At 50.7% G+C, this 21,129-nt stretch overlaps 1 protein-coding gene across 3 annotated transcripts in view; it reads right to left on the bottom strand.

Annotated features, from left to right (window-relative positions):
• LRP8 (LDL receptor related protein 8) overlaps positions 1-21,129 on the bottom strand; it is a 187,392-nt gene that overhangs the window by 2,297 nt on the left and 163,966 nt on the right. For all 3 annotated transcript variants that reach the window (XM_083157909.1, XM_083157910.1, XM_083157911.1), the window contains 5 exons: positions 19,632-19,773; positions 9,054-9,206; positions 8,714-8,944; positions 4,582-4,650; positions 987-1,165 (listed from right to left, as the gene is read on the bottom strand). In XM_083157909.1, coding sequence (XP_083014035.1) covers positions 987-1,165; positions 4,582-4,650; positions 8,714-8,944; positions 9,054-9,206; positions 19,632-19,773 — 774 coding nt within the window. The remainder of the gene's footprint in view (positions 1-986; positions 1,166-4,581; positions 4,651-8,713; positions 8,945-9,053; positions 9,207-19,631; positions 19,774-21,129) is intronic.

The following is a 21,129-nucleotide window of genomic DNA, read 5'->3' as shown; positions in this document are numbered from 1 at the left end:
TTTGTTTACTGCACTAATATTTCACGGAATAAACAGTTTTAAAGCAAACAAATTAAAAGTTACATTTTAAAACAAAATTACAAAAATACTTGAATTTTTTTCTTTCTCACTTCTGTGCACCAAAAAAAGAAGACAATCTTTCCCTTTCTCCTTTTGCTTATAAATGTATTGTCTCTGCTCCACCCCCACGGAGATTGTACATATAACTGTAGTTATTGTCTCATTTGGGGCCCCATCGGGTGCTATAGCACCAACCTGTACAGACTTTCCAACTCCCTTTTCCCCTTTTTGAACTAATATGGCCGTTAGTAGAGGGACAGAACAAAGACAGTGCAGCGTACAGCGATGGTCCCGCACAGCAATCAGCCAGGGTCCCGCACAGCAATCAGCCAGGGTCCCGCACAGCAATCAGCCAGGGTCCCGCACAGCAATCAGCCAGGGTCCCGCACAGCAATCAGCCAGGGTCCCGCACAGCAATCCGCGCTGCATCGGGTGGCTGCAGGATAAAGCTGGTTACGCCCTGCGTGGCATATACCATATACCCCTGGTGTCCCCAGGACTCATATGCCGCTGCGCAGACAATGGGAAAGGTTACGGAAATATATGCGCTGCTCAGGGGGATTTTACGCTCAGCCTCCACCTGGAACTGAAACATCATCTGATCTGGAGTAAAAGGACGACTATTAACATTAAACATTATTAATATTGGTGGAAATTTACTAAGATGTGAGCTGTGTTTCACATGGGATGTTGCTATGGGCAACCAAGCAGATACTATCTATTATCTTCTAGAAGGTGCTTAAAAAATAAGTAGATTCTGATTGGTTGCCCAGAGCAACATCCATGTAGAACTCCCATCTTAGTAAATTCCCCCATTGTATCATACAGTTCTAGTGACATCCTATAATAGAAGAAGAATCTGTGGTACTTGGGCGTAATAACGGTTTCGGTCTATTGCCCATTATTATCCCCACGGTTATACTCACAGCAGGGTAGACATGTCCAATCTGCGATGTTCGCCCAATGTGAATCTCTTCTTCCTCCTCTTCTTCCTCTTCAGTCGTTTTCCGATAGACGGGATTATCAAAGTTCATGCTCTTTGTATTCTTTCGTTTCCAGTTCCTCCAGATGAAATACCCAGACAGGCAGAAAATGGTGAGGACGGCTAGGGGAAGAGATTAAGGTGACGCAATTAGTGATGGGGTTGGTGAATATGTGAGTACGCCCATGGGAAGCACAGCTAGTGAGGAGATCGGTGTAACGGTGGGTGATGGGGTTGGTGAATATGTGAGAACGGCCATGGGAAGCACAGCTAGTGAGGAGACCGGTGTAACAGTGGGTGATGGGGTTGGTGAAAGAGTAAGAATGCCCAGGGGAAGCACAGCTAGTGAGGGGATCGGTGTAACGGTGGGTGATGGGGTTGGTGAAAGAGTAAGAACGCCCATGGGAAGCACAGCTAGTGAGGGGATCGGTGTAACGGTGGGTGATGGGGTTGGTGAATGAGAGAGAAAGGTCATGGGAAGCACAGCTAGTGAGGAGATCGGTGTAACGGTGGGTGATGGGGTTGGTGAATGAGAGAGAAAGGCCATGGGAAGCACAGCTAGTGAGGAGATCGGTGTAACGGTGGGTGATGGGGTTGGTGAATGAGAGAGAAAGGCCATGGGAAGCACAGCTAGTTAGGAGACCGGTGTAACAGTGGGTGATGGGGTTGGTGAATGAGAGAGAGAACGGCCATGGGAAGCACAGCTAGTGAGGAGACCGGTGTAACAGTGGGTGATGGGGTTGGTGAATGAGAGAGAAAGGCCATGGGAAGCACAGCTAGTGAGGAGATCGGTGTAACGGTGGGTGATGGGGGTTAGTGAATGAGAGAGAAAGGCCATGGGAAGCACAGCTAGTGAGGAGACCGGTGTAACAGTGGGTGATGGGGTTGGTGAATGAGAGAGAGAACGGCCATGGGAAGCACAGCTAGTGAGGAGACCGGTGTAACAGTGGGTGATGGGGTTGGTGAATGAGAGAGAGAACGGCCATGGGAAGCAATTAGTGATGGGGTTGGTGAATATGTGAGAACGCCCATGGGACGCACAGCTAGTGAGGAGATCGGTGTAACGGTGGGTGATGGGGTTGGTGAATATGTGAGAACGGCCATGGGAAGCACAGCTAGTGAGTAGACCAGTGTAACAGTGGGTGATGGGGTTGGTGAAAGAGTAAGAATGCCCAGGGGAAGCACAGCTAGTGAGGAAATCGGTGTAACGGTGGGTGATGGGGTTGGTGAAAGAGTAAGAACGCCCATGGGAAGCACAGCTAGTGAGGGGATCGGTGTAACGGTGGGTGATGGGGTTGGTGAATGAGAGAGAAAGGCCATGGGAAGCACAGCTAGTGAGGAGACCGGTGTACCAGTGGGTGATGGGGTTGGTGAAAGAGTAAGAATGCCCAGGGGAAGCACAGCTAGTGAGGAAATCGGTGTAACGGTGGGTGATGGGGTTGGTGAAAGAGTAAGAACGCCCATGGGAAGCACAGCTAGTGAGGGGATCGGTGTAACGGTGGGTGATGGGGTTGGTGAATGAGAGAGAAAGGCCATGGGAAGCATAGCTAGTGAGGAGATCGGTGTAACGGTGGGTGATGGGGTTGGTGAATGAGAGAGAAAGGCCATGGGAAGCACAGCTAGTGAGGAGATCGGTGTAACGGTGGGTGATGGGGGTTAGTGAATGAGAGAGAAATGCCATGGGAAGCACAGCTAGTGAGGAGATCAGTGTAACGGTGGGTGATGGGGGTTAGTGAATGAGAGAGAAAGGCCATGGGAAGCACAGCTAGTGAGGAGACCGGTGTAACAGTGGGTGATGGGGTTGGTGAATGAGAGAGAACGGCCATGGGAAGCACAGCTAGTGAGTAGACCACTGTAAAAGTGGGTGATGGGGTTGGTGAATGGGTAAGAACAGCCATGGGAAGCACAGCTAGCGAGGAGATTGGTGTAACAGTGGGTGATGGGGTTGGTGAAAGAGAGAGAACGGCCATGGGAAGCACAGCTAGTGAGTAGACCGGTGTAAAAGTGGGTGATGGGGTTGGTGAATGAGTAAGAACAGCCATGGGAAGCACAGCTAGTGAGGAGACCGGTGTAACAGTGGGTGATAGGGTTGGTGAATGAGAGAGAACAGCCATGGGAAGCACAGCTAGTGAGGAGACCGGTGTAACCGTGGGTGATGGGGTTGGTGAATGAGAGAGAACAGCCATGGGAAGCACAGCTAGTGAGGAGACCGGTGTAACCGTGGGTGATGGGGTTGCTGAATGAGAGAGAACAGCCATGCAAAGCACAGCTAGTGAGGAGATTGGTGTAACAGTAGGTGATGGGGTTGGTGAAAGAGAGAACGGCTGTGAGAACTACAGTTAGTGAGGAGATTGGTGTAACAGTGGGTGACTGGTTGGTGAATGAGAGAGAACAGCCAAGGGAAGCACAGCTAGTGAGGAGACCGGTGTAACCGTGGGTGATGGGGTTGGTGAATGAGAGAGAACAGCCATGGGAAGCACAGCTAGTGAGGAGACCGGTGTAACCGTGGGTGATAGGGTTGGTGAATGAGAGAGAACGGCAATGGGAAGCACAGCTAGTGAGAAGTCCGGTGAAACAGTGGGTGATGGGGTTGGTGAATATGTGAGAACGGCCATGGGAACTACAGCTAGTGAGCAGATTGGTGTAACAGTGGGTGATGGGGTTGGTGAATGAGAGAGAACGGCTGTGAGAACTACAGTTAGTGAGGAGATTGGTGTAACAGTGGGTGACTGGTTGGTGAATAAGAGAGATTGGCCAGCACAGTTGGCACAGCACAGTTAGTGTAACAGTGGGTGATGGGGTTCGTGAATATGTGAGAACGGCCATGGGAACTACAGCTACTAAGGAGATTGGTGTAACAGTGGGTGATGGCGTTCATCCTGGACCTATCTGCAGCCTTTGAGACTGCTGACTGACCTCTCCTCCTCTAAACCTCTAGTATATTCAGCCTCCTATCTCACTAACTGCTTTATCATTGTACCTCCTGCTGGTGTTTACCAAGGGTCTGTTCTTGGCTGCCTTCTTATCTACCTTCACATCTCCTCATTTGAAGATCTCAAGAGCTCCTTCAGCATCCAATATCATCCACAGTATATACCGATGAAACCCAAATTTAACTCCATCCTTTCTAGTGCCCCTGTGTTTCTACCCCCCCCCCCCTCCCTCCCCCCACCCTGGTGCACCAACCTCATCTAAATCTGGCTAAACCAGAATTTATTGTATTCCCCACACTCAGGACCCCTCTTGTCCACCTATTTGTTGACAAGTTTATCCTCAACTATGTTCCCCCATGTCCACTGACCTGGCACTCACTATATCAGACCAGTTTCTGCTCCTTCGTAACTCCCTACTTAGCATTTCTGACTGCCCACCTATCCCCCCCCCCCCCCCCCTCACCTTCCTGGCTCAACTTCTCCATCTTAGACTGTAAGTGCTGATGGGCAGGGCCCTCTTCCTTCAATGTCTCCACCCAGCACTAGTCAAGTCTTCATCGGTGACCCTGGTCCTCTCTGCACACAACATGTAGACAGATTACTCACCAACAGGCACAGCTACGCCGATCACTGCAGCAGTCAGTGTGGACCGGAGGTCTGAATCCGCATTCCCATCTGTAAGGAGGAGATGACAATAAGATGTGGTGCAGCGCAGTCCTTATCCAGCATTGTCATAGAGATAAGGGAGGACGCCTGATCACAAAATGCAGCATGCAGAGGTATCCGAGCCTCCAGCACCGGCAAACATCCATCATAGGTCGCGCCCCATATCCTAAGCAGACAACCTACTGGTGCCATGATCTCGCTCACCGGGTGATGGATCTAAGCAGCTATAATCCTAAATCTATCTCATCTACCATTTATAGTGGGCAGGGGGCTAATTACTGTGTATGGATTGAAAGACCAACAGCTTCTACATTGACAGCCAATAGGTCAACACAATGTGGACATGCACTAGGATGACAATGAAAAAAAGATGACACAAGCAACATGTCAACAGGACTTTCATATTTTTGAGCGGATCGTTGTGTTCGGCACATTTTACTGTTCCCAGTCGAAGTCCACACACATGTACCTTGTTTCATGTGTTGACTATTGCCATGTGAACCTTTTGCTTGTGTCGACCTTTTGTCAGTCGATCTAGTGCATGTTGCATAGTTGACCCAGACACTGTATATACCGATCTTCCGGATCCACTAATTACTGAGAAGGGTCCATATTAATGTAGTAAACATTCGATTGATGCCGCTGCAGGGATTGTTATAAGTTATGGGCACCTGCCATCAGACCCTCAGACCCCCTCACATGCCATCAGACATTGACATATGTCCCTTACACCTCCCAACATGCCATCAGACCACCATATGTCACTCAAACCCCCCTCACATACCATCAGACAATGACATATGTCCCTCACACCTCCCCACATACCATCAGACAACGGCATATGTCCCTCACACCTCCCAACATGCCAACAGACCACCATATGTCACTCAAACCCCCCTTACATATCATCAGACCACCATATGTCACTCACACCTCCCAACATGCCATCAGACCACCATATGTCACTCAGACTCCCTCACATACCATCAGACAACAGCATATGTCCCTCACACCTCCAAACATGCCATCCGACCACCATATGGCACTCAGACCCCCTCACATACCATCAGACAACGGCATATGTCCCTCACACCTCCCAACATGCCATCAGACCACCATATGTCATTTACACCTCCCTACATAGCATCAGATCATGACATATGTCCCTCACACCTCCCAACATGCCATCAGACCACCATATGTCACTCAGACCCCCCTCACATACATCAGACAACGGCATATGTCCCTCACACCTCCAAACATGCCATCCGACCACCATATGTCACTCAGACCCCGCTCACATACCATCAGACAACGGCATATGTCCCTCACACCTCCAAACATGCCATCCGACCACCATATGTCACTCAGACCCCCCTCACATACCATCAGACAACGGCATATGTCCCTCACACCTCCAAACATGCCATCCGACCACCATATGTCACTCAGACCCCCCCTCACATACCATCAGACAACGGCATATGTCCCTCACACCTCCCAACATGCCATCAGACCACCATATGTCACTCAGACCCCCCGCACATACCATGAGACAATGACATATGTCCCTCACACCTCCCAACATACCATGAGACCATGGAATATGTCCCTTACACCTTCCAACATGCCATCAGACCACCATGGGGGACATTTACTAAGATGTGTATTCTACTTCACATGTGATGTTGCTATAGGCAACCAATCAGATCATGTCTACTATCTTCTGGAGGGTGCTAAATAAATAAGTAGAAGATTCTGATTGGTTGCCCATAGCAACATCACATGTGAAGTAGAATACACATCTTAGCAAATTTCCCCCCATATGCCACTCAGACCCCCTTCACTTAGCATCAGATTATGGCATATGTCCCTCACACATCCCAACATGCCATCAGACCATCATATGTCACACAATCCTCCCCACATACCATCAAACCATGGCATATGTCCATCAATCCTCCTCACATACCATGAGACCATGGAATATGTCCCTCACACCTTCCAACATGCCATCACACCACCATATGTTATTTAGCCCTCCTTACATACCATCAGACCATGGCATATGCCCCTTAAACCTTCCAATATGCTGTCAGACCATGGCATATGCCCATCAGACCATCCCACATGCCATCAGACTAGGCCATTTACCCTTCAGACGTCCTCACATACCATCAGACCATGGCATATGTCCCTCAAACCTCCCAACATGCCATTACACCACGACAAATGCCCCTCAAACCTCGTCACATACCATCAGACAATGGCATATGCCCCTCAAACCTCCAAAAATACCATGAAACCATGGAATATGTCCATCACACCTCTCAACATGCCATCAGACCTCTTCACATACCATCAAACCACGAAATATGCCCCTTAAACCTTCCAATATGCCATCAGACCATGGTATATGTCCCTCAAACCTCCCAACATGCCATCAGACCACCACACATGCCAGCAGGCGAGGTCACATACCCCTCTGAACACAGCATATGCAGCTCAGACCTCTCGACATACCATCAGACCATAATATAAGTCCCTCAAACCTCCCACCATGCCTTCAGACAATCTCAAATGCCGCTCAGACCTCCCCAAATACTATCATACCACAGCATATGCCCCTTAGACCTCCCAACATGTCATCAGGTGACATTAAATGCCCCTCTGACCTCTCCACATGTTATCAGACCACCATATGCCCCTCAGACCTCCCCACATGCCATCAGACCAGCATATGTACCTCAGACCTCTAAACATGTCACCAGGCAACCTTAAATGCTCCTCAGACCTCTCCACATGCCATCAGACCACCATATGTCCCTCAGACCACACCACATATATACAGGGCTGTCTCTCAAAGGACACTCCAATGGGACAATGCAGCTGCCAGCTGAGATTGCCTCCGCTGTCACACCGCTGGTTGGTAGGATTGCATTCAGCAGCTGATGGCTTTCCAGGAAAGGGAGAACGGTGCATTTCTTCATGTATAAAATGGACAGGGGGCGGTGCGCTACTAAAACTGCCTAGCGGAAACACTATATCTCTCTGCCCATATACTGTACACAGCTAATACACAATTATACAGACCCGTAGCATTACTCTCCTGTCAGGTACAGCTACTGGCAGAGATGAATTAGATGCCTGACGCTCTAGTGTTTGTAATAAAGCAGCTCAGGTTATAACAGATAGAAGTGTAGCGCTACGTAGATGTGGATCAATGATTATAGTAGTGTTTGCGGTTCCTGGGGTTGGTACAGCAGGATTCTGAGAACAATCATCCACTGGGCCCTGTCCTACCTGGCCCTAAGCTGCCACCTTGGAGGTCTGTTTAGTTCCCCAGCTGGAAGGTGCCGGCTGAGCGGACAGACTAACGAGGTTCAATGGGAATCCTGCTTTATTGACCACCGACACGCATTAAACAGGGCTAGAAATGTATCACGGCCACACGTACTAATAATTGGTATTGCACTCGCACATCTTCAGAGCACACCATTTGCTACAGTAACTGGCAGAGGTGACACTGAGCCGGCTGGGTAACGTCTGCAAGCGTTTACAAGGTCACGGAGATAAAGGACCCAGCCGTGGGAGAATACACAGAACACGTCTCCCACAGACACATGTGACACGAGGCACTGATAACAGCAGGGCACACACATTCTCTCAGCACCAGAGAGATTACACATAGGGGTTCTGTGCCTGGGAGGAAGACTTGTCTTCTACATCTCCTGTTAGATCCAGGTTACATTACATTGTCCGTAGCAGGCGGGTGGTGGGTGAGTGCACAGACCACCGTGTCCAGTGTGACAGTCAGACCGCCACTGCGCCATATCAGTATTTCTGCTGTATCCAGTGATCGTCCCCAGACTACCGATGTGTTCTATAGCTATTACCACACTGCGCAGGGTTATCAGGGGGCAGGGACACTGCACAACTTACCTTACATACAGGAAGACTAAGTACTGCAATTCTAGGGGAGACCCCCAGCCGCACGTCCCCAAAGACAATGTCTATAGTGATAACAGCAGGCATTACATATAGAACTGTGATTGTGTGGATGTGCTCTTACAGTGCTGGTAGACGCTGGTGTTCCCAGTAGTCCTGACCGGGATCACCGCATGTGTGGACGTAGAGGTAGTTTGGGGGCTGGCGGTGGTGCTGGAGAGGTCAGGGGTCACCGCTGCTGTAGCGGATGTAGCAGAGGAGGGTACCACAGTAGTCGTAGCAGGTGCAGGTTCTACCGCTGGGGAATCCGTGCTGGGAGGTGGTAATGTTGGCTCAGTAGTGATCATTACTGCAACTAAACACAAACAGAGGAGATGATTGGTTCAGATGTTACAATAGCTACAGGATAATACCATGTACCACCCCCCCCCCCCCCCCCAAATATGCTGCATGTGACATCTTACCCTTCTTACAGCTCCTCATGTCCGGTCCCAGCGCCACGCCGTCCGCACAGGCACATGTGTATTTGGGGGAATGGACGGAGATCTGTGGAGCCGCCAGACAAAGGTACTCGCAGCCGCCATTGGGAAGAGGACCCTGGTTACAGGCGTTCACGGCTACAGGCAGAGAGAGTACCGCCATTAGTAACTCACTACCATTATCCCCCAACATCACTAAGAAGGGAGCACGTTCAGTAAGCCTGTCACAGGCATTGTGGAACTGCAAGTCCCAGCATGTCATGTGCCACTCTACCCACTGCTGGAAGAACAGCAGCTCCGGGCAGGACTGGACCTGGGCACATCGGGAGATCCGGGTGATATGGACCGATCTGTATGACTACGTGTGCGACTAATTCACCGTTCCCAGGAATCATCTCAATGATTGTGCGGCACAGCCAATACGAGTATGTAACAATGGACTGCACCATCGGAGATGTGATGTATCGATACATCGTATTATCGCTCCGGTGTGTACACAGCTTAATGTACAACTCTGTGCCACACATGTGGCTGCAACTCCTTAGTGACTCTAGTACCCGCTCACGCCCAGTCTCTGTGCCCCTAGTACCCACTCACGCCCAGTCTCTGTGCCCCTAGTACCTGCTGACGCCCAGTCTCTATGCCCCTAGTACCCGCTTATGCCCAGTCTCTGTGCCCCTAGTACCCGCTCACGCCCAGTCTCTGTGCCCCTAGTACCTGCTCACGCCCAGTCTGTGCCCCTAGTACCCACTAATGCCCAGTCTCTGTGCCCCTAGTACCCGCTCACGTCCAGTCTATGTCCCTTAGTACCCGCTCAAGTCCAGTCTATGTCCCATAGTACCCGCTCACGTACAGTCTCTGTGCCCCTAGTACCCACTCACGTACAGTTTTTGCGCCCCTAGTACCCGCTCACGCCCAGTCTCTGTGCCCCTAGTACCCGCTCACGCCCAGTCTCTGTGCCCCTAGTACCCGCTCACGTACAGTCTCTGTGCCCCTAGTACCCGCTCACGTACAGTCTCTGTGCCCCTAGTACCTGCTCACGGCTACCCACGTCCTGTATATCACAGGACGTGGCTACCCAATGCTGTATATCACAGGACGCAGCAACTCAATGCTGTATATCACAGGACGCAGCAACCCAATGCTGTATATCACAGGACGCAGCTACCCAATGCTGTATATCACAGGACGCAGGACGCAGCTACCCAATGCTGTATATCACAGGATGCAGGACACAGCTACCCAATGCTGTATATCACAGGACGCAGCAACCCAATGCTGTATATCACAGAACGCAGGACGCAGCAACCCAATGCTGTATATCACAGGACGCAGGACGCAGCTACCCAATGCTGTATATCACAGGACGTGGAACACGGCTACCCAAAGCTGTATATCACAGGATGAGGCTACCCAATGCTGTATATCACCGGACGCGGCTACCCAATGCTGTATATCACAGGACGTGGAACACGGCTACCCAATGCTGTATATCACAGGATGAGGCTACCCAATGCTGTATATCACAGGATGAGGCTACCCAATGCTGTATATCACAGGATGAGGCTACCCAATGCTGTATATCACAGGACGCAGCTACCCAATGCTGTATATCACAGGACGCAGGACATGGCTACCCAATGCTGTATATCACAGGACGCAGGACACGGCTACCCAATGCTGTATATCACAGGATGCAGGACACAGCTACCCAATGCTGTATATCACAGGACGAAGGACACAGCTACCCAATGCTGTATATCACAGGATGCAGGACACGGCTACCCAATGCTGTATATCACAGGATGCAGGACACAGCTACCCAATGCTGTACATCACAGGATGCAGGACACAGCTACCCAATGCTGTATATCACAGGACGCAGGACACGGCTACCCAATGCTGTATATCACAGGATGCAGGACACAGCTACCCAATGCTGTATATCACAGGATGCAGGACACAGCTACCCAATGCTGTATATCACAGGATGCAGGACACGGCTACCCAATGCTGCATATCACAGGACGCAGGACATGGCTACCCAATGCTGTATATCACAGGACGCAGGACACAGCTACCCAATGCTGTATATCACAGGACGAAGGACACGGCTACCCAATGCTGTATATCACAGGACGCAGGACACGGCTACCCAATGCTGTATATCACAGGACGCAGCAACCCAATGCTGTATATCACAGGATGCAGGACACGGCTACCCAATGCTGTATATCACAGGATGCAGGACACGGCTACCCAATGCTGTATATCACAGGATGCAGGACACGGCTACCCAATGCTGCATATCACAGGACGCAGGACATGGCTACCCAATGCTGTATATCACAGGACGCAGGACACAGCTACCCAATGCTGTATATCACAGGACGCAGGACACGGCTACCCAATGCTGTATATCACAGGACGCAGCAACCCAATGCTGTATATCACAGGACGCAGAACACGGCTACCCAATGCTGTACATCACAGGATGCAGGACACGGCTACCCAATGCTGTATATCACAGGACGCAGCAACCCAATGCTGTATATCACAGGATGCAGGACACGGCTACCCAATGCTGTATATCACAGGATGCAGGACACGGCTACCCAATGCTGTATATCACAGGATGCAGGACACGGCTACCCAATGCTGCATATCACAGGATGCAGGACACGGCTACCCAATGCTGTATATCACAGGACGAAGGACACAGCTACCCAATGCTGTATATCACAGGACGCAGCTACCCAATGCTGTATATCACAGGATGCAGGACACAGCTACCCAATGCTGTATATCACAGGACGCAGGACATGGCTACCCAATGCTGTATATCACAGGACGCAGGACACAGCTACCCAATGCTGTATATCACAGGACGAAGGACACGGCTACCCAATGCTGTATATCACAGGACGCAGGACACGGCTACCCAATGCTGTATATCACAGGACGAAGGACACGGCTACCCAATGCTGTATATCACAGGACGCAGGACACGGCTACCCAATGCTGTATATCACAGGACGCAGCAACCCAATGCTGTATATCACAGGACGCAGGACACGGCTACCCAATGCTGTATATCACAGGATGCAGGACACGGCTACCCAATGCTGTATATCACAGGACGCAGAACACGGCTACCCAATGCTGTACATCACAGGATGCAGGACGCAGCTACCCAATGCTGTATATCACAGGACGCAACTACCCAATGCTGTATATCACAGGACGCAGGACACAGCTACCCAATGCTGTACATCACAGGATGCAGGACACAGCTACCCAATGCTGTATATCACAGGACGCAGGACACAGCTACCCAATGCTGTATATCACAGGATGCAGGACATGGCTACCCAATGCTGTACATCACAGGATGCAGGACACAGCTACCCAATGCTGTATATCACAGGACGCAGGACACAGCTACCCAATGCTGTATATCACAGGACGCAGGACACGGCTACCCAATGCTGTATATCACAGGACACGGCTACCCAATGCTGTATATCACAGGACGCAGGACACAGCTACCCAATGCTGTATATCACAGGACGCAGGACACAGCTACCCAATGCTGTATATCACAGGACGCAGGACACAGCTACCCAATGCTGTATATCACAGGACGCAGGACACGGCTACCCAATGCTGTATATCACAGGACGCAGCAACCCAATGCTGTATATCACAGGACGCAGGACATGGCTACCCAATGCTGTATATCACAGGATGCAGGACACGGCTACCCAATGCTGTATATCACAGGACGCAGGACATGGCTACCCAATGCTGTATATCACAGGACGCAGGACACGGCTACCCAATGCTGTATATCACAGGACGCAGGACACAGCTACCCAATGCTGTATATCACAGGACGCAGGACACAGCTACCCAATGCTGTATATCACAGGACGCAGGACACGGCTACCCAATGCTGTATATCACAGGACGCAGCAACCCAATGCTGTATATCACAGGACGCAGGACATGGCTACCCAATGCTGTATATCACAGGATGCAGGACACGGCTACCCAATGCTGTATATCACAGGACGCAGGACATGGCTACCCAATGCTGTATATCACAGGACGCAGGACACAGCTACCCAATGCTGTATATCACAGGACGCAGGACACAGCTACCCAATGCTGTATATCACAGGATGCAGGACACGGCTACCCAATGCTGTATATCACAGGACGCAGGACGCAGCTACCCAATGCTGTATATCACAGGACGCAGGAAATGGCTACCCAATGCTGTATATCACAGGACGCAGCTACCCAATGCTGTATATCACAGGACGCAGGACACAGCTACCCAATGCTGTATATCACAGGACATGGCTACCCAATGCTGTATATCACAGGATGCAGGACACGGCTACCCAATGCTGTATATCACAGGACGCAGCAACCCAATGCTGTATATCACAGAACGCAGGACGCAGCAACCCAATGCTGTATATCACAGGACGCAGGACGCAGCTACCCAATGCTGTATATCACAGGACGTGGAACACGGCTACCCAATGCTGTATATCACAGGACGCAGGACACGGCTACCCAATGCTGTATATCACAGGATGCAGGACATGGCTACCCAATGCTGTATATCACAGGACGCAGGACATGGCTACCCAATGCTGTATATCACAGGACGCAGGACATGGCTACCCAATGCTGTATATCACAGGACGCAGGACACGGCTACCCAATGCTGTATATCACAGGATGCAGGACACAGCTACCCAATGCTGTACATCACAGGATGCAGGACACAGCTACCCAATGCTGTATATCACAGGACGCAGGACACGGCTACCCAATGCTGTATATCACAGGACGAAGGACACGGCTACCCAATGCTGTATATCACAGGATGCAGGACACGGCTACCCAATGCTGTATATCACAGGACGCAGGACACGGCTACCCAATGCTGTATATCACAGGACGAAGGACACGGCTACCCAATGCTGTATATCACAGGATGCAGGACACGGCTACCCAATGCTGTATATCACAGGACGCAGGACACGGCTACCCAATGCTGTATATCACAGGATGAAGGACACAGCTACCCAATGCTGTATATCACAGGATGCAGGACACGGCTACCCAATGCTGTATATCAAAGGACGCAGGACACAGCTACCCAATGCTGTATATCACAGGACGCAGGACACAGCTACCTAATGCTGTATATCACAGGATGCAGGACACAGCTACCCAATGCTGTATATCACAGGACGCAGGACACAGCTACCCAATGCTGTATATCACAGGATGCAGGACACGGCTACCCAATGCTGTATATCACAGGACACAGGACACGGCTACCCAATGCTGTATATCACAGGACACAGATACCCAATGCTGTATATCACAGGACGCAGGACATGGCTACCCAATGCTGTATATCACAGGACGCAGGACACGGCTACCCAATGCTGTATATCACAGGATGCTGGACACGGCTACCCAATGCTGTATATCACAGGACACAGGACACGGCTACCCAATGCTGTATATCACAGGACACAGATACCCAATGCTGTATATCACAGGACGCAGGACATGGCTACCCAATGCTGTATATCACAGGACGCAGGACACGGCTACCCAATGCTGTATATCACAGGATGCAGGACACAGCTACCCAATGCTGTACATCACAGGATGCAGGACACAGCTACCCAATGCTGTATATCACAGGACGCAGGACACGGCTACCCAATGCTGTATATCACAGGATGCAGGACACGGCTACCCAATGCTGTATATCACAGGACGCAGGACACGGCTACCCAATGCTGTATATCACAGGACGCAGGACACGGCTACCCAATGCTGTATATCACAGGACGAAGGACACAGCTACCCAATGCTGTATATCACAGGATGCAGGACACGGCTACCCAATGCTGTATATCACAGGACGCAGGACACGGCTACCCAATGCTGTATATCACAGGACGAAGGACACGGCTACCCAATGCTGTATATCACAGGATGCAGGACACGGCTACCCAATGCTGTATATCACAGGACGCAGGACACGGCTACCCAATGCTGTATATCACAGGACGAAGGACACAGCTACCCAATGCTGTATATCACAGGATGCAGGACACGGCTACCCAATGCTGTATATCAAAGGACGCAGGACACAGCTACCCAATGCTGTATATCACAGGACGCAGGACACAGCTACCTAATGCTGTATATCACAGGATGCAGGACACAGCTACCCAATGCTGTATATCACAGGACGCAGGACACAGCTACCCAATGCTGTATATCACAGGATGCAGGACACGGCTACCCAATGCTGTATATCACAGGACACAGGACACGGCTACCCAATGCTGTATATCACAGGACACAGATACCCAATGCTGTATATCACAGGACACAGATACCCAATGCTGTATATCACAGGACGCAGGACATGGCTACCCAATGCTGTATATCACAGGACGCAGGACACGGCTACCCAATGCTGTATATCACAGGATGCTGGACACGGCTACCCAATGCTGTATATCACAGGACACAGGACACGGCTACCCAATGCTGTATATCACAGGACACAGATACCCAATGCTGTATATCACAGGACGCAGGACATGGCTACCCAATGCTGTATATCACAGGACGCAGGACACGGCTACCCAATGCTGTATATCACAGGATGCAGGACACAGCTACCCAATGCTGTACATCACAGGATGCAGGACACAGCTACCCAATGCTGTATATCACAGGACGCAGGACACGGCTACCCAATGCTGTATATCACAGGATGCAGGACACGGCTACCCAATGCTGTATATCACAGGACGCAGGACACGGCTACCCAATGCTGTATATCACAGGACGCAGGACACGGCTACCCAATGCTGTATATCACAGGACGAAGGACACAGCTACCCAATGCTGTATATCACAGGATGCAGGACACGGCTACCCAATGCTGTATATCACAGGACGCAGGACACGGCTACCCAATGCTGTATATCACAGGATGCAGGACACGGCTACCCAATGCTGTATATCACAGGACGCAGGACACGGCTACCCAATGCTGTATATCACAGGATGCAGGACACAGCTACCCAATGCTGTACATCACAGGATGCAGGACACAGCTACCCAATGCTGTATATCACAGGACGCAGGACACGGCTACCCAATGCTGTATATCAAAGGACGCAGGACACAGCTACCCAATGCTGTATATCACAGGACGCAGCTACCCAATGCTGTATATCACAGGATGCAGGACACGGCTACCCAATGCTGTATATCAAAGGACGCAGGACACAGCTACCCAATGCTGTATATCACAGGACGCAGGACACAGCTACCTAATGCTGTATATCACAGGATGCAGGACACAGCTACCCAATGCTGTATATCACAGGACGCAGGACACGGCTACCCAATGCTGTATATCACAGGACGAAGGACACAGCTACCCAATGCTGTACATCACAGGATGCAGGACACAGCTACCCAATGCTGTATATCACAGGACGCAGGACACGGCTACCCAATGCTGTATATCACAGGATGCAGGACACGGCTACCCAATGCTGTATATCACAGGACGCAGGACACGGCTACCCAATGCTGTATATCACAGGATGCAGGACACAGCTACCCAATGCTGTACATCACAGGATGCAGGACACAGCTACCCAATGCTGTATATCACAGGACGCAGGACACGGCTACCCAATGCTGTATATCAAAGGACGCAGGACACAGCTACCCAATGCTGTATATCACAGGACGCAGCTACCCAATGCTGTATATCACAGGATGCAGGACACGGCTACCCAATGCTGTATATCAAAGGACGCAGGACACAGCTACCCAATGCTGTATATCACAGGACGCAGGACACAGCTACCTAATGCTGTATATCACAGGATGCAGGACACAGCTACCCAATGCTGTATATCACAGGACGCAGGACACGGCTACCCAATGCTGTATATCACAGGACGAAGGACACAGCTACCCAATGCTGTACATCACAGGATGCAGGACACAGCTACCCAATGCTGTATATCACAGGACGCAGGACACGGCTACCCAATGCTGTATATCACAGGATGCAGGACACGGCTACCCAATGCTGTATATCACAGGACGCAGGACACGGCTACCCAATGCTGTATATCACAGGACGAAGGACACAGCTACCATCAGCAGTGACCATCTTCATACTCATCTCCATCATTGGCCTCAAGCCTCTAGTTGTATGTTGATTGGGTCCTCACTACTTACATTTAAGCTGTAATGTGTATTGAACTGTGGTGCTCTTTATTTGTACTGTATTTTTGTTATTTATTCAATGTTATGCCAAGTTTTGTCTCCCTGTATTGTTCCTTTGTACGGCGCTGCGAAACACTTGTGGCGCCTTATAAATAAAATTATAATAATAATAATAATAAGCTACCCAATGCTGTATATCACAGGACGCAGGACATGGCTACCCAATGCTGTATATCACAGGACGAAGGACACAGCTACCCAATGCTGTATATCACAGGACGCAGGACATGGCTACCCAATGCTGTATATCACAGGACGAAGGACACAGCTACCCAATGCTGTATATCACAGGATGCAGGACACAGCTACCCAATGCTGTACATCACAGGATGCAGGACACAGCTACCCAATGCTGTATATCACAGGATGCAGGACACAGCTACCCAATGCTGTACATCACAGGATGCAGGACACGGCTACCCAATGCTGTATATCACAGGACGCAGGACACAGCTACCCAATGCTGTATATCACAGGACGAAGGACACGGCTACCCAATGCTGTATATCACAGGATGCTGGACACGGCTACCCAATGCTGTATATCACAGGATGCAGAACACGGCTACCCAATGCTGTATATCACAGGACGCAGAACACGGCTACCCAATGCTGTATATCACAGGACACAGGACACAGCTACCCAATGCTGTATATCACAGGATGCAGGACATGGCTACCCAATGCTGTATATCACAGGACACGGCTACCCAATGCTGTATATCACAGGATGCAGGACATGGCTACCCAATGCTGTATATCACAGGACACAGGACACGGCTACCCAATGCTGTATATCACAGGATGCAGGACATGGCTACCCAATGCTGTATATCACAGGACGCAGGACACGGCTACCCAATGCTGTATATCACAGGACGCAGGACACGGCTACCCAATGCTGTATATATCACAGGACACGGCTACCCAATGCTGTATATCACAGGATGAAGGACACAGCTACCCAATGCTGTACATCACAGGATGCAGGACACAGCTACCCAATGCTGTAGGACGCAGGACACGGCTACCCAATGCTGTATATCACAGGATGCAGGACACAGCTACCCAATGCTGTATATCACAGGACGCAGGACACAGCTACCCAATGCTGTATATCACAGGACGCAGGACACAGCTACCCAATGCTGTATATCACAGGACGCAGGACACGGCTACCCAATGCTGTATATCACAGGACACGGCTACCCAATGCTGTATATCACAGGACGCAGGACACAGCTACCCAATGCTGTATATCACAGGACGCAGGACACGGCTACCCAATGCTGTATATCACAGGACGCAGGACACGGCTACCCAATGCTGTATATCACAGGACGCAGGACACAGCTACCCAATGCTGTATATCACAGGACGCAGGACACAGCTACCCAATGCTGTATATCACAGGACGCAGGACACGGCTACCCAATGCTGTATATCACAGGATGCAGGACACGGCTACCCAATGCTGTATATCACAGGATGAAGGACACAGCTACCCAATGCTGTATATCACAGGACGCAGCTACCCAATGCTGTATATCACAGGACGCAGGACACAGCTACCCAATGCTGTATATCACAGGATGCAGGACATGGCTACCCAATGCTGTATATCACAGGACGCAGGACATGGCTACCCAATGCTGTATATCACAGGACGCAGAACACGGCTACCCAATGCTGTATATCACAGGACGCAGAACACGGCTACCCAATGCTGTATATCACAGGACGCAGGACACAGCTACCCAATGCTGTATATCACAGGACGCAGAACACGGCTACCCAATGCTGTATATCACAGGATGCAGGACACGGCTACCCAATGCTGTATATCACAGGATGAAGGACACAGCTACCCAATGCTGTATATCACAGGACGCAGGACATGGCTACCCAATGCTGTATATCACAGGATGAAGGACACAGCTACCCAATGCTGTATATCACAGGACGCAGGACACGGCTACCCAATGCTGTATATCACAGGACGAAGGACACAGCTACCCAATGCTGTACATCACAGGATGCAGGACACAGCTACCCAATGCTGTATATCACAGGACACGGCTACCCAATGCTGTATATCACAGGACGCAGGACACAGCTACCCAATGCTGTATATCACAGGACGAAGGACACAGCTACCCAATGCTGTATATCACAGGATGAAGGACATATTTACCCTTTGGCTGTTTGAGCTGATGGACGACGACAATATCATGGGGGTTGTTGAGATTCTCGGCCAAGACAAAAATCTCTTTCCCGGTCAGTCTGTTGGCGCTGAATATGGCTTCATTCTCCAGATCCGTCCAAAACACCTTGTCCTGGCAGAAAGAGAGAGAGGGGCAGGGAATGGTTAATTCTGGTAACATACCGTGATGTGTTGTATGTACCCTAATCAACCACACCCTATGTACTAAATCAGCTGGGAAGGGTCATTATTGGACAGGTTACACGTGACTGGTACACCGCCAAGTCTATACCCGTCAGTCACCTGGCACTATGATGTTACCCGTCAGTCACCCGACACTGAGCACTATGATGTTACCCGTCAGTCACCCGACACTGGGCACTATGACGGTACCCATCAGTTACCTGGTACTGGGCACTATGACGGTACACATCAGTCACTTGGCACTGGGCACTATGACGGTACACATCAGTCACCTGGCACTGAGCACTATGACGGTACACATCAGTCACTTGGCACTGGGCACTATGACGGTAGACTACAGTCACCTGGCACTGGGCACTATGACGGTAGACATCAGTCACCTGGCACTGGGCACTATGACGGTACCCATCAGTCACCTGGCACTGGGCACTATGACGGTAGACTTCAGTCACCTGGCACTGGGCACTATGATGGTAGACATCAGTCACCTGGCACTGGGCACTATGACGGTAGACATCAGTCACCTGGCACTGGGCACTATGACGGTACCCATCAGTTACCTGGTACTGGGCACTATGACGGTACACAGTCACCCAACATTGGGCACTATGACGGTAGACTTCAGTCACCTGGCACTGGGCACTATGACGGTAGACATCAGTCACCTGGCACTGGGCACTATGACGGTAGACATCAGTCACCTGGCACTGGGCACTATGACGGTACACATCAGTCACTTGGCACTGGGCACTATGACGGTAGACTTCAGTCACCTGGCACTGGGCACTATGACGGTACCCATCAGTCACCTGGCACTGGGCACTATGACGGTACACATCAGTCACCTGGCACTGGGCACTATGACGGTAGACTTCAGTCACCTGGCACTGGGCACTATGAGGGTACCCATCAGTCACCCGACACTGGGCACTATGAAGGTACACATCAGTCACCTGGTACTGGGCACTATGACGGTACCCATCAGTCACCTGGCACTGGGCACTATGACGGTACACATCAGTCACCTGGTACTGGGCACTATGACGGTACCCATCAGTCACCTGGCACTGAGCACTATGACGGTACCCATCAGTCACCTCGTACTGGGCACTATGACGGTACCCATCAGTCACCTGGTACTGGGCACTATGACGGTACCCATCAGTCACCTGGTACTGGGCACTATGACGGTACCCATCAGTCACCTGGCACTATGACGGTAGACATCAGTCACCTGGCACTGGGCACTATGACGGTAGACATCAGTCACCTGGCACTGGGCACT

Source organism: Crinia signifera, chromosome 8 (assembly GCF_055691185.1).
Source record: "Crinia signifera chromosome 8, ASM5569118v1, whole genome shotgun sequence".
Taxonomy (NCBI): Eukaryota; Metazoa; Chordata; class Amphibia; order Anura; family Myobatrachidae; genus Crinia; species Crinia signifera.
The sequence above is the reverse complement of the archived record's forward strand: the minus strand, read 5'-3'. Positions and strand labels throughout refer to the sequence as shown.